General features: G+C 49.5%; 1 protein-coding gene across 1 annotated transcript in view; it reads left to right on the forward strand.

The window, feature by feature from the left end:
• Positions 1-15392, forward strand: part of MPV17 (MpV17 mitochondrial inner membrane protein) — a 22355-nt gene that overhangs the window by 421 nt on the left and 6542 nt on the right. Inside the window, exons 2-4 of the mRNA XM_015415154.1 lie at positions 1438-1525; positions 14355-14470; positions 14921-15013. Coding sequence (XP_015270640.1) covers positions 1453-1525; positions 14355-14470; positions 14921-15013 — 282 coding nt within the window. The 5' untranslated portion in view covers positions 1438-1452. The remainder of the gene's footprint in view (positions 1-1437; positions 1526-14354; positions 14471-14920; positions 15014-15392) is intronic.

A 15392-nucleotide genomic window follows, 5' to 3' on the forward strand; every position in this document is an offset into this window, starting at 1 on the left:
ATCTAATTAAAAGGATCAGATAGTCTTAAAACTGTAGAAGCCCTATGGTCTTTCTCTGCTGCCTTATTCTCTGGACCCAGTTTACAAGAGAGATTTCTACACTAATCAGCAGGGGCTTGCTGCCAAATAAATTAGAGGACTGCATTCCAGCTATTTCTGATCCAAGTGGTGTGGTTTCTATGGGCCCTGCAGAAAGTGGCGCTGGGGAAGGTGCATGTGTCTGAAGATTAGGCCAAAGTTTCGCTATTAAAAGAAGTAGAGAGGCTCTGAGACACTCATTTTGCAAAGGAATGTTATAGGGCTGCAGTGCAATCCTGTGCTCACTTATCTGGGAGCAAGCCCCCACTGAATACAACAATGTACACTCCTGGGCTGATGCATTCAAGATGTGGATGTATAAAACAGGCTGTAGAAATGAGAGAGAAAAAGAACTTCCCATTCCCAGAATATTTAGTACCAGCTTCTGACTGTAAAATACAGGGCCAGCTGGGAAGGTGCTGAAGAGGGGGAGAGAGAAGAAAGTGGACTTCAAGAAAAAGAGTATGTTTCTTTATACCCCATTTCACTCCCCGGTGAGAACCCAAAGCAGCATACAACATAGTTCTCCTCTCCTCCATTTTATTGTCACAACCAATGTTCCCTCTAAGCTGTGGAGTCCTGTGAGCAGAAATTCTACTTTGTGAGCTACTGGCATTAAAGTTGTGAGCAGGTAGTTTGGCTGCTGCTTAAAATTAGTTTGCTCTGGAGCCATCTTTCCTGAGCTAAGACAAAATTTGTGAGCTGGAGGCTAAAAAACTGTGAGCTAGCTCACGCTAGCTCACGCTAACTCAGCTTAGAGGGAACACTGGTCACAACAGCAACCCTGTGGGATTGGTTAAGCTGAGAGAGTGCTGACTGATCCCAAATCATCCAGTGAGCTTCAATGGCAAAGTGGGGATTTGAACCCATATCTCCCAGGTCTGAGTATAGCAGTGGCTTGATGAGAAGAAGTATTGTAAGAGATGCTTCCTGTCACTTGATGTCCCTGTTAGGAAGAGCTTCATTTTCTATAATCTCTGCATGTCAAGCTGCAGTAGCTACATGGGGGCAAGGGAAATAATGCTGTTAAAGAAGAAGAGATTGGATTTATACCCCGCCCTTCACTTGGAGTCTCAGAGCGGCTTACAAACTCCTTTCCCTTCCCCTCCCCACAACAGACACCCTGTGAGGTGGGTGGGGCTGAGTGACACAAACTGCTCTTTCAGGAACAGCTGTGCCTGAGCTTGTGACTGACCCAAGGTCACATCAGCAGGTGCAAGTGGAGGAGTGGGGAATCAAACCCGGTTCTCCCAGATCAGAGTCCACACACTTAACCACTACACCAAACTGGCTTAAAATGAGACAATGGGACCAAGCTTGTGGTCTGTATACCTGACTCTTCTTTTCTACACTCATTAGGCTGCAGTAGGCAACATGGCAGCCTTGTGGAAAGTTTACCAGAGGCTGATGGCCAGGCATCCCTGGAAGGTGCAAATCTTCACGGCTGGTAAGAATTTCTCCTTGGTTTGTGCTTTAGAGAGGTTAAGATGGGCCTGCTGCACGAAATCTACACTTGAACCTCCCTGGGCTGGTGCTCAGAAGCAGTCATGGGGTTCATTCTGGCCTGTTTTAGAAGACAGGAATAATCCATGCTTAGTGAGTAAGTAGCTTAGTTTATTTTACACTTTTTGAACTAAAGGAAGTAGCTTTGAAGTAAAATTGCCTTAGGTGGTTTACAAAACAGTGACATTCAATAAAATCTATAAAACCTGTGAAGAAATGCATTTTTGGTATAGAGGTCTGACCTGAGTAAAACCTTTACCAGGAGAGAACAGGCAGGGAGGGGGAAGTCAGTTCAGCAGCTTTCCAGCCTTATTTCAGGGAACATTTCAGGGAACACTGCTGGGGACCCCTGCTCCAGGGCATGTTGCTCTTATATGCGTTTTAGATCAGGTTTTAGTTGTTTTAACGATGGGTTTTTGGTTGGTTTCAGTGGATTTTAAGATGTGGTTTTTAATATTATGTATGTTTTAATTTGTTGGCCATCTTGGTAGCTCTTATGAGGGCAGAAAAGCAGGGTATAAATTTTGCAAAATAAATAAAATGTTGCCTTGTGATTGAAGAAGTGCAGCTTCTGTGGGCCCTGAAGGAAGTGGAGCTGAGGTTGCATTCTCCGGAGATGATCCCGGTGTTTTCTTCTTAAAAGGGAGGCAGAAGCTATGAGACCTCCAAGTTGCAAAGGGATGCAGGAACTTCTGCAAGTCTGAGGCCTTGACAGAGGAGGAGCAGCCAGCCAGTCACATGTTGCAGTTTCAGATACCATGTTAGGTAGGGTTAGATCTCTTGTGTTTTAGTAGCAGCTTGTCATACTGTAGGGTGAGAAAACCTGTATTTGTTAAAACATACTCCCCCAAAAAAAACTGTCTATCAAAGATGCACAAATACCTTTTTTTTGTACCTGGCTAGCTCAGTGCTTCAGATTCAGGATGGAGGAAAGGAAATATTTCTTCACTGAAGAAGATTAAATTGTGGGCTTCGCTGCCAGTAGACGTAGAGATGGGCCAAAAAACAACAACTTCAGGTGTAGGCTAATGAGGCCTGAACTTGCTGAGATTGAGAGGGGAAAAGATCTTGGAGTCGTAGTGGATAGCTCAATGAAAGTGTCAACCCAGTGTGCTGCAGCAGTGAAAAAGGCAAACTCTGTGCTGGGGATTATTAGGAAATGGATTGAGAACAAAACAGCCAATTCCTTTGTTGATGATCCCTTGTTGACCTTATCACTAGATTCAGAGAAGGCTTTTGATAGATTATCTTGGGAATTTCTGTACTCTGCACCAATGTTCCCTCTAAGCTGTGGAGTCTTGTGAGCGAAAATCCTACTTTGTGAGCTACGGGCATTAAAGTTGTGAGCGAGCCATTTGGTTGCTGCATGAATTAGTTTGCTTTGAGGCCATCCTTCCTGAGCTAAAGCAAAAATCTGTGAGTTGGAGGCTAAAAAACTGAGCTACCTCACACCAACTCAGCTTAGAGGGAACACTGCTCTGCACTGCAATCTTACACCATACTCCAGAATTTATTAACTGGGTGAAGATCCTCCATATTGAGCCTTGCTCTAGTGTACTAACTAATGGACGATGCTTAGACAGTTTCATTGTTGCCCATGGTACATGGCAAGGTTGTCCTCTCTCACCCCTATTATTTGATTTAGCTCTTGGAACCTTAACTTGTGCCATTCGACAATCAGAAGGCATCAAAGGTATGAAGGTCTAGGATATGCAGACTATGCAGTGGTTTTTCTGTCAGATCCTGAACATTCCTTACCAGCACTGATGGACCATATTGCTTAATTTAGGGAGTTATCAGGATATCGTATTAATTGGAATAAATTTCATGTCCTCTCTCTGGGTGGCTCTGCCCCCCCCCCCCCCCCCCCCGTCTCCTGTTCCCTCTCTTGCACGGGCCGCATAAGAGCCCTGAATGGGCCTTGTCATGGGTCCTGGCTCTACTGAGGCTGACTATTCCTCAGATGAGGAAGAGGCATGGAGCAACCCAGCCTCCTCTGGAGTCAGCCCAGAAGAGGAACCTTTACCAGCACCGGAGAAAGAAGAGGCCCCAGCATCTGCAGAGGAGGAGCAGCAAGGTGAGGAAACTGAGGTGCAGACAGAGGGAGAGACTGATCCAGAGCCTGGCCCAGCACCCCCAGTTGGAGACACCCTGAGGCCAGAATCCCCACCTAGCTCACCTGATTGTCCCAGACGCAGGGCACGCCAGCGTCTGGATGTGCAAGGGAGAAGGAGGAGTGCCAGACTTCAGCTGTTGCAAAGGCAACGTGAGGGGCTGTGAGTCTTTGCAGATTGACTCCCAGGGAAGGGAAGATTTGATCATAAACAACCCCACTTACCTGCCTCGGCACGGAAGCAACTGTGCATTCTCAGACCTAGTCCCGGCTGTCAGCCTCCACACCTCGCTCCTGAAAACTCTGACTGATTTCCCAGCTTTCTGACCTTCAGCTCTGTTTCTTGACTTGCTTTTAGACTACGTATCCAGCTTTCAGTGAAGGGTATCCGTGGTGACCAACCAGACCCAGTACAGCCCTTATGTTTGACACCCCTGTTTTAAGGCATATTACAAGAGATATTTGCTGCCTTGTTCAAATGAATATGGATTGGATTCTGGAACAGGTTTCCCAAGACCTTGACAGATGGACCTCCCTAACAATGAGCATTTGGGGTAAAATTAATACCCTTAAAATGAACATAATCCCACACATCACCTGTATCCTGAGAGGACTCCCAATATATATTCCCTAGAAGTTTTTTGTAAAAATTGATTCTCTGTTTTGGAAATTTATTTGGAGATCCTCAAGTAGGCTTAGAATATAAAAAGTTTCAGCTGCTTATAGAACGGGGTGGTGGGGGGATGTTAATCTCCCTAATCTGCACCAATACCATTTTGCCTTTCTGCTTTCTAATGTACAATACTGGACTCTAGTTCCTGGACAGGAAACACTTGATTGGGCTCACTTGGAAATGACCCAGCCATATCTTCTATGTAAGTGGGCTGCTTTGGGATCTACCCATTTAAATTATCCAAAGTTCCATTCACCTGTAATTGAAGCTGCTAAGTCAGCTTGACGTATGATTGGCACTGAGCTGGTTTTTGACCCTTGTTCTCACAGAGGTCTAACAATTTGGAAGAACCCTAGGATTAAGATAGGGGATAAAGGTGTTTTGGGGAGACAATGTATCTCCGGTGGTTTAGTACACTTATCTTAGCTAATTGGACCAGGGGATGACTTTAAACCATTTGATGTTTTGTTTCAGAATTTAATTTGTTCATGGCCAGTTTATTTATTTATTTATTTAATTTCATTTATACCCCGCCCTCCCCGCATGCGGGCTCAGGGCGGCTTACAGCATAAGGCACAAAAGTGCAATAAAATACAATAAAACAATTTAAAACAATTTATACATGGGAACGCCCAAGGATCCCGCGTGACTAGAAAACCCTCTCTCCAGTATTGCACAAACCTATCCATTCCAGGGGAAGTTACTGTGGCCCCCTGAATATTATTAGCCACTTAACCTCCGGCGGTGCTGTAGAAATGGTCCCCGTTGGTGGTAGCGGCGGCGGCTCCTATTCGAAAGCCTGGCGGAAGAGCTCCGTCTTGCAGGCCCTGCGGAACTGCAACAGGTCCCGCAGGGCCCTGATCTCTTCCGGGAGCTTGTTCCACCAGATAGGAGCCGCCACCGAGAAGGACCTGGCCCTAGTGGCCACAAGCCTGGCCTCCTTCGGGCCCGGGATCGCAAGGCGATGTAGCGACCCCGACCGAAGTGCTCTTTGGGATCTATGTGGGGCAAGGCGGTCCCTCAGGTATGCTGGACCCTGGCCATGTAGGGCTTTAAAGGTAACGACCAGCACTTTGAAGCGAATCCGGTATGCTATAGGCAGCCAGTGCAGCGCTTTGAGCACAGGCTGGATGTGATCCCATTTCGAGACACCAGCAACCAGCCTGGCCGCCGCATTCTGCACTAGCTGCAGCCTCCAAACAGTTGGCAATATATGCAACTAAAACATTGCCTGTCTTCTCTTCTGGGACCAGAAGCTTTCACAGCCTCGAACCACCCCCCTACACACACTGTTTTGCCTACTTCCATCCTTGGAAACCCTTCCTAGGCAACCCATCCTTATATATAATTTTCTAAGACACCAAACCAAATTTAATTTGGATTATATCTGCTCCCAGTGGAACCTAGAACTGAATAGCACGGTTCAACTGACCCAATGGCTTACTGCACTAAAAGCCATTAAAACTGCCTCTGTAGGCTTACAGCTAAGGTTTATCCATCAAAAAACTCTTGCAACTGTACTGGTACCCTGCTTAATTTTATCACGTTGGTCTCACAGAGAACTATTCCTGTTGGTGCCACCGGAAGCCTGGTGCTAACCTCAGTCACATGTTTTGGAATTGCTCTAAAATCACACCTTTCTGGCAGGAGGTTATATCCAAGATCAATATTACATTAGTTGCTTACTAAGACTTCACAGCAAATAATCTAATCTGAGGATATATCTGAGGTTCAGGTTCAGATAAAACTTTACACAGAGAGTGATCAAAACGTGGAATTCACTGTGGGAGAATGTAGTGATAGCCACAGGATTAACAGCTTTAAAATCAGTGGCTACTAGCCATGGTGACTGAGTGGAACCGCCACAGTCATATGCAGTAAATCTCTGAATCCCAGAGTCAGGAGGCAACATCAGGGGAAGGTCTCAGCCTCTGTGCGCTGTTGGTCCTCCAGAGGAACTGGTTGGCCACTGTGTGAGACAGGATGCTGGACTAGATGGACTATTGGTCTGATCCAAGAGGGCTGTTCTTATTTTTTAAGACAGATTAATGGAGGATAGGTCCATACTAGCCAAGATGACTACAGTGAATCTTCATCTCCAGAGCTTCTGAATACCACTGCTAGGAGGCAACATCATGGGAAGGTGTGGGCCTTTATGCCCTGTTTTTTGTCCCTCCAGGGCAATTTATTGGCCGCTGTATGAATGGAATAGCTGACCCACTAGTCCAAATTGTTAGTCCCCTGTGAGAATAAGGGTCAAAAGCCAGCTCAGTGCCAATCATACGCTCTTATGTTAATTGTGAGTCAAATCATCTGTCCTTTCTGTGTACCCCAGGGCAGCCCCAGTTGATGTCCCTTGCAGTGCCAGACTTCAATCCATCCAGGGAGGTTATAGATGGTGTCTACTTTCCAACTCTCCAGTTTTTAAGCATGAAGTAAGAAGTGGCAGATGGTACACTTGCACAGCATCTCCACTAGAGGGAGGGCTTTCACAGGAAACAGCCTTGATAGGATGGCAGTGCCTGTCTGGACCCAAAGGGGAGTTCAGGATGTGTGTTCAGGATGCTCGACACAGCCGTAAGTGCATTGCAAGACCTTTTCCTGGTCCCTCCCCTGCTGCTTTCACCTCCCCAGCCAGTGTGACTGGAGGGTCTGGATAAAATGGCCGAGAGGAGAATGATGTAAGCTGGTTTGGAGAGAAAGGTGGTAGGGTACAAATGAAGTTAACTACAAAGTGCATTAAATACAATGGATGCTGATCTGGCAGCAGGAAAGAGTCTTCCTCTTGTTACGTGGGCTCAGGCTTTCCCCCTGGCCATTCAGGCCCTTGATAACCTAGGCAGCAGGGAATTCAAGAGTGCTGCTGATCCTAGCTGATGTCGTGCAGGCCCCTTTCATCCACTCCTGCCTTGGCTGCCTCCCCCTCTTCTTTCTTGAGCCACCCTGGCCGTGGCTGGTTGGGCTCCTCAGCTGTTACCTGGCTCCACCGTCTTTTTAGTGCAGTTTCCTTTGAACTGCAGAGAGAAAGGGTACATCACTTGCGTGTTTTGCAAGTGGAGATGGAGGGGACTGAACCTGGGACCTTCTGCATGCAACGAAAGAGGGCCTTTCACTGAGACAGGGCTCCTCCCCATCATACAAAGCTGACTTTTGCTTTTGCTGCCATTTTTTCTGAGCGCTGCGTCATTGTTTTTAGTTAATAAGAAGTTTTGGAAAGTCTCTTAAAGTCTGAAAATATCGCTTTCTTGCTAATCCGCTTCGCACTCCATCACCATCCACTCTTTTCAAGCCACCCCCACCTCCCGCTTTTAACTCAGTTCTTTGGATTCACCACCACCACCCCTTTTGCTTATTTGGGGCTTTGGGGCAGCTTTACTCCCGACGTTCAGATGGCAGCTTGCTAAAATGGTAAGTTGACTCCCATTCTTACTTGTGTTTGTTTAAGCAGTAGGGAAGATCGGTCCTGGCGGATCTCTTGCACGCTCGGTCCGGTGCGCGCCTCTAGGTGCCACTGCTGGCTCCATGCCGCGAGGACCTGTAGGGCAAAGAGGGGCCTCAATCCCTCGGCATAAATGCCTTGGGAGAGAAGAAGAAGATGAGAGAGATTGGATTTATACCCCCCCCTTCACTTGGAGTCTCAGAGCGGCTTACAAACTCCTTTCCCTTCCCCTCCCCACAACAGACACCCTGTGAGGTGGGTGGGGCTGAGAGAACTCTGACACAAACTGCTCTTTTTCAAGGACAGCTGTGCCAGAGCTTGTGACTGACCCAAGGTCACATCAGCAGGTGCAAGTGGAGGAGTGGGGAATCAAACCCGGTTCTCCCAGATTAGAGTCCGCGCACTTAACCACTACACCAAACTGGCTCTCGCGCCCCAGGCTGCAACCCTCCTTCAAAGGGTTGCGGGGGTCCAAGATCAACTCAAACCCCTCCCCATCAGCACGTTTGCAGGCCGCTCACATCAGAGCAACGATGGAGTGCACCCACTTGCAAGTCGCCAAAAACCGGAAGCTCCCTCCATCTGGCTCTCTCAGCTGACTGGTGAGGGTATTCTAGCTATTCCTATTCTTTTCCAGATGCCCAGTCTTCCCCTTAACCACTTCACAAGTTCCCTCAGAGAAGTGTGTGTGTCGCTTTGTTAATACTAAGGAGTTCTTCAGTTTCTCCTTTCATGTCACTACCCTCTCTCTCTAGAGGGGACCAGTAGGAAGCGTTCTTTAGCCCCAATTTTCCTCAAAACTGGTGGCTTGCTTTTTCACTCAGAGCTGTATAAGTTCCTTCTTCCTCCTGAGCTCTCGGGCTCACTCACTCACTGTCAACTCTCTTTTTCCAAACTCCCGCAGAATTCTGAACGACCTGCCCCCACCACTCTTAGTCATGTGACCTAGCAGCTCTCTTGCTTTCCTGCCGCTTACCTACAAGCCTCATAGTCCGTCACAACATCAAAAAAGGATTCCACAATGTTGACTAGCACAGTCCAATAATCTAAAGTTCTTACAGACAGTAAATTTTCTTTGTGTCTTTCTTGTACTAATATTGGGTTGCAGACAAATAGCATAAAGGTCACAGAATCTGCAGACAGGCTTGCTCCCACACCTGTTTCGTAAGGCTTCTTCAGAGCAGAATACGTGTCGACTCAAGTGAATCCTTTCCTACTCAGCATTCATCTCTGCGTGGTGTCTCTCTGCATAATGCTCACACTCAGTGAAGTCTTCTCTTCTTCAGCTTTCTCCCTGTATGCTTTCTCTCAAGACTTGAATAGTCAGAGTCAGTATTGTCTATTCCATCTCTCAGCTCCTCTCCAGGATCTCAGGCTGAGGTCTTTCACTTCACCTACTACCTGACCCTTTTAACTGGAGGTTCTGGGGATCGAACCGGGGACCTTCTGCATGCCAAGCAGGTGCTCTACCACTGAGCCACAGCCCCTCCCAGCCCCTGAGAGAGCCAGTTTGGTGTAGTGGTTAAGTGTGCGGACTCTAATCTGGGAGAACCGGGTTTGATTCCCCACTCCTCCACTTGCACCTGCTGATGTGACCTTGGGTCAGTCACAAGCTCTGGCACAGCTGTCCTTGAAAAAGAACAGTTTGTGTCAGAGTTCTCTCAGCCCCACCCACCTCACAGGGTGTCTGTTGTGGGGAGGGGAAGGGAAAGGAGTTTGTAATCCGCTCTGAGACTCCCTTGGGTAGTGAAGGGCGGGGTATAAATCCAATCTCTTCTCCTTCTTCTTCTTGCCCTAAGTCCAGCATTCTAGCCATGGCTGCACACTGGCTCTTAAACTGGTCCTGGGGGCTCGGTTGAGCTGCCGGAGTTTTAATCTCTCTAAAAGGGTTGCCATTGCTGCTGCCTTGGGCAAGGGTGGGACGAGGTGTGAATGCTGGCTGTGCTTGCTGGCTCCAGGCCACAATTTGCACAGCACAAACTAGCCGCCTACCTGCCTCAAGGACACTCCGCTCCCCTGTGTTCCCCTTACAGCTTCCCACACTGCTGCACTGTTCTCAGTTGCTTCGAGATCCAGGAGCTGGGGTTCTCCCCAATTGGGAGCAGACCCAAAGGCGAGTAGCATTTGGGGAGGGAGAGAGATGGCTCTTGCACTGTCAACAATGTGGTAGGAGCCAAGGGCCACCCCAAGACTTCCTGCTTGCCGTCCCTTCAAGAAACATTTGCATAGGCTCTGCCTGCCCCTCCCAGGGAAGGAACGAGGCTGAGGTGTGGCAGGGTTGTTGGGATTTGTGGACCATCCACTGGAAAGGGGGGCACGGTGCTGACAGCAGAGGAAATGGGACCAGCTCCTCACTGTTTCCTGCCCTGTCAAGGCACACGGGATCCGGCTTGTGTTTGCTGGAGCCGTGAGCCTTCCTTTAACTGTGAGGGTTGGGCTTTTGCTTGGAGGCCACAGGGACTTTTGCCCCTTGCAAAGGGAGGAAGATAATTCCCTTTCCTTCACAGAGACCAGTGTGCAATCAGTGACTGAGAAGGCCGGGCTTCTTGAGGTCAGGTGGGGTGAGCCTGGGCTGTCATGTTGACAGGGCTCCGTTGTGTGGTTCCCCCCCCCCCCCGGCAGTCTCTACTTTATGAGTATATCAGAAATGAAGCTGCCTTATACCGAGTTAGACCCTTGGTCTCTCCTCATCAGCATTCTCTGCTCTGAATGGCAACCGGCAGAGCCAGTTTGGTGTAGTGGTTAGGAGCGTGGACTCTAATCTGGGAGAACCGGGCTTGATTCCCCACGCCTCCACATGCGGCTGCTGGTGTGACCGTGGGTCAGTCGCAAGTTTTCTCAGAGCTGTTCTCTCAAGAGCCATTCTCGAAAGAACTCTCTCAGCCCCACCCACCTCACAGGGTGTCTGTTGTGGGGTGGGTAAGGAGATTGTAAGCTGCTCTGAGACTCCGAGGGAAGGGCAGGGTATAAATCCAATCTCCTCCTTTTCTTCTTCTTCTTCTTCTTCCTGCCATCCACCCATCCAGCCAACACACTGTTGCATCCCCAGCCGAGCGGAACGATCCATCAGGTGTCATGGGATGGCCTCTGCCTTGCTTGCTGCAGGGAGGGTGGGGTGAGCAGAGCTGGCAGTCCCCCAAAGTGCCGCGGGGGTGAAGTCATCGCCCCGGGAGTCGTCAATCTCGGTGGTGCGGCTGGCACCGAGCAACTCTCATCCCATTACACTTGGCAGGCTTGCCAGCTGCATCATTCGGGTGCCACCTCTCCTCCCCCTTCCCATCTGAATGAATGAATGAATGGAGGGATGAATGAGCAGAGGAGGGAGGCGGCGTTCGCGGCTGGATTTATCAATGAGCGAGTGGGGAAGCCGAGCCAACATGCAGTGTCCATGACGCCACATCCAAAGAGAGAGAGACTGCCAAGGGCCCCCTTGGGGGCATGGACTGCCTTTACTGAGTATCTTGCCCGACAAAGTCTGCTCGGGTACTTGTCAAAAGGGCTTCTGAAGGAGGGTGAATGTCTTAGTGTTTCTGGTGCTGATGGAAAATTAAGTTAGAACAGTGGTCTTCAGCTCATGGGTCAGGACCCCCGGGTGGTTACAAAGTCCCATGTGCCTGGCAATGCACCCTCTAAACTGTGGAGTCTTGTGAGAAAAAATTCTACTTTGTGAACTACTGGCATTAAAGTTGTGAGCCAGCAATTTGGCTCCTGCATAAATTCATTTGCTCTGGAGCCATCCTTCCTGAGCTAAGGCAAAACTGTGTGAGCGAGAGGCTAAAAAGTTTTGAGCTGGCTTAGACTAACTCAGCTTAGAGGGAACACTGGTGCCTGGCCATGAGGCCTTGTATTTTTTTGGTGCCACTTTTTGGAAGACCATGCTGCTCCTGCCCATGTGCAGAGGGCGAGGGCACCACACCTCCTGCCCCTTTGCTCTCAGTGCAGAGAAGAGCAGCAGAGGAGAGCTGTCCACTCAGCAGTGGAGAGCGTTCCTCTCCGGCTCTGACCCTTGGCCTGTTCCTTGCCAAGGTAAGCCTCCTGGTGCTTGGCTTTCACTTCCTGTCCCCAGCTTTCTTAGCTTGTTGCCTACTCCCCTGGCCTCGATACCAGTGAGGGCAGAACTTTGGCTTCTCCTTCACTTCCTGTCATGTGACCCAGGTTCAAATCCCCGGCTCTGCTGTGGAAGCTTGCAGGGTGCCCTTGAGCCACCAACACACTGTCAGCCAAACCAGCTTCACAGGGTTGCAGTAATGGGGATGAAAAAGAGGAGGGGCAATGTATGCTAGGAGGGGACAGTGGCTCAATGGTGGTGCATCAGGAACTCAGTCACCAGCATCTCCAGTTTAAAAAGGACCAGGCAGGAGGTGATGTGAACGACCTATAACCGAAACTTTGGAGAGGCACTAAGAACCTTGGGGTTATACTGGACCCACGTTTATTGGTGGAGAAGCAAGTTAATACAGCTGCAAAAAAGGTTTTCTTCCAACCCAGCCTAGCTCAAGAAATGGCCCCTTGATACGGCCACCTGGATCCACACCACAGTGACATTGAGACTAGACGACTGTAATGTACTGCACATTGGTCTCTCCTCGAAATCAATTCAGAAACTCAAGTTGGTGCAGGATGCCATGGCTCGGCTATTATTGGGAGCGATACTATACTTATGCTTTGCTTCCGTTCCTTCTTTTTTTAATTGTCTGACTGATTCTGCAACCCTAATCCTTTTGTATTGTGTACTGAATATCCCTTCCTGTAGGTTACACTCTGTGTAATCTACCTTGAGTCCAAGTGAGAAAGGCGGACTATAAATAGTGTAAATAAATATGTACAGATATGATGCAGGCTGCTTTGGTTCCCCGTGTTGGAGGAAAACAGGATATGTACTAATTACTTAATGCTTGCGGCTCATTAGGCCCCTTGTTGCCTGGGAGTTCAGGACTGAAGAGGCTGAAGACCCCTCATTTAGAAGAGCACCCACTGGGTTCCTTTCAGCCTTCCATTTCCAGCCTTTCCCCTCCTCTGCTTCTCAAACCCGTGCCTTCCAGATCACCCTGGCACCTTACTCGTCCTGCTGCGGTTGAGCTGGCTTATGGGGCACAGCGCCGAGCGAGGCAGCCAATGGATCCCATTACTATCTGGGTGGATTCTTCAGGATCTGGTGCTCAGGGCATACCTGGGAACCTAGACAGCTGAATCTTGGAACAGTTCCTTGCAGCTTGGCAGACCCACCATCAGCATCCTTGGCTCTGGCTGGGTCCCTATGCCCTTGAGCCGACCACAGGTCTCTGCTTTTTTCGGGGGGGGGGGGGGGAGAGACTGTGGAAGCTCTTCCCAGCATAGAACTATGGCTCACCCTGATGCCAGCTGGCTCACTCAAAGAGGGGAGGTGTGATGTCAAAGAGGCACTGGCTGGCACTTTCAGGAGCCCTAGGAGGCCAAGTGCTTTGTCGGAAGCAGCAGTCCCCCCCCCCAGTCCAGACTTCAGTAAAGACTGAGACTCATTGGAACCTGGATTTAGCTCTACAAAATCTGGAGCAGTCCTGGCTCCCTCTCTCCTACACACTCAATGCCCAGCCTTCCCCAGGCTCGGGGGATAATTACTCTATGCTTAGCTTTTGGTGTGGAAAGGTCTTCCCCTGGCAATGGACATGTGTGTGAACTTTCCTAGACTGGTGAACTTTGCTGATGATTGGGGGAGGGGGTGTGGCTTTGCATGCAGAAGGTCCCGGGTTCAGTCCCCAGTGTCTCCAGCTAAAAGGATCCAGTAGCAGGAGAAGTGAAAGACCCCTGCCTAAGACCCTGGAGAGCTGATACTGACCTTGATGAACCAAGGGTCTGATTTGGTACAAGGCAGCTTCATGTGCATTTGCCACATTTCCTTGGACTTTTGCCATGAAGTTTTGCAGCTGTGGCCATGAGCTCCCCCCTCCCCCCCGGCGTGGCAAAATGGATCTTGTGATTCCCACAGTGATCCCTGTCAAGGGGGCCGCATGACTTCCCATTTCCATTGCCAGGAGCTGTAGCTGCAGGACTAGAGTACAGGATTCAGAACTTTGGGGCTGGCAGCAAGGAGCCCTGAAGCTCCTGCGTGTTATGAATTGGTGCCTCCAACCTGGCCCTGATACGTATCTTGGTCTGGAGAGGCAACAACTGGTATGAAGTGGATCTTAAGAGGTTCATGTATTGCTTGACTTTGGAAGCCAGATAGCAGGAGTCTCATGGGAGCTTTTCTGGAGGCTTTCTGTTGTGGACCAATTGGGTTCCCTCGAGCATTGCTATGGTGGCCGTGTTGAGAAAGCAATGGGAACCAGCGGTTAAAAGCTGATGGGTTGGCCGAAGTATCCTGCCCAGTGTCTGTAGGGCTTGAGAACTTAGAATCCCGTGTGGGCAGACCTAGACTAGAGGAACTCCTTGCTCCATTATTCGTGTAAGATTAACACGTGTGTATATTTAAAGATTTGTGAGGGCTTGTGTCCTTAATGTATTAATCTCTTGAGCATTTGGGAAGAGGGCAAAGCTGCTCAATGAAACGGAATTGATTTTTTTCACAGGGACCCTGGTGGGTGCTGGAGATGTGATCTCTCAGCAGCTGGTGGAAAGGAGAGGGCTGGCCAGACACAACAGCCGGAGAACTTTGAAGATGATGACGGTTGGCTTTTGCTTTGTGGTAAGGCACCAGTGACTTGGAACCAGAGGTGCAGGAGAAATTGTAGGGAATGCTGGGAGTCTTTCTGGGGCGTTCCCAGGGTTTTCCTAGCAGCTCTTTCCACCACTGGCCCCTCAGGGCTTGGCAGGTAGGAAGTAGTGGTGGCATGGTAAGATCCTGTGCATCAGCTGCTGGAGAAGTCCTTCTGCAGGCTGTGTGCAAGCAGAACACCCGGATGTCCCTTAAACTGCTTTTCTTGGGAAAGACCCTCTGGTCCAACGTGGGAATAGACGGGAAAATTCCAAGACAGTAGGTGGGGCCGTGAGTGGAATGTGTATTAAATGCTTCTTCTGGCCTGTGGTCTTAGGAAAAGATCTGGTGAGTCGTTCACTCCACCCAACCCCACACTAGCCCCCATCATTATGAGCTCTCTGTCACCTCAAGCATTTCTGACCAAAATCTTCCTTGCAGGGTCCAGTGATCGGAGGCTGGTACCAAGTCCTGGATCGTCTGGTGCCAGCCAAGACCAAAGCTGCTGCTCTCCAGAAGATGCTGCTAGACCAGGTCAGGGGAGTATTTGTGTGCCCCGGCGAGTGTTCAGGGTTCCAGAGCCCCCTCCTCACTCCACTTAGCAGCACTCTGTGCATTTTTGCAGATGAAGATGAACTTTGGTTCTTGCCACAGGATTTACCGCTAGCGCCACTTCTGTGCATGTGCCTGGCGAGCAAGATTGCGCTGTTGGTGGATCTGCTGGCCCATTCTGGAAGTTGAGTTTTTTTTGCCGCCAGGCTGTGCCAGGCACATTCCCTTCAGTGTCTCTTTCCCAGCGGCCCACCCCAAACATTGCTGTCAGTGTGCAAAGCAAACTTCTGTGCCTGGGAAATGCCGGAGGCTTGGAGCACATCTCTTTGTCCTTTGAGGGGAACCTTTACCCTCCCTGCCA

Source organism: Gekko japonicus, unplaced genomic scaffold (genome assembly GCF_001447785.1).
Source record: "Gekko japonicus isolate JY-2015 unplaced genomic scaffold, Gekko_japonicus_V1.1 scaffold63, whole genome shotgun sequence".
NCBI lineage: Eukaryota > Metazoa > Chordata > Lepidosauria > Squamata > Gekkonidae > Gekko > Gekko japonicus.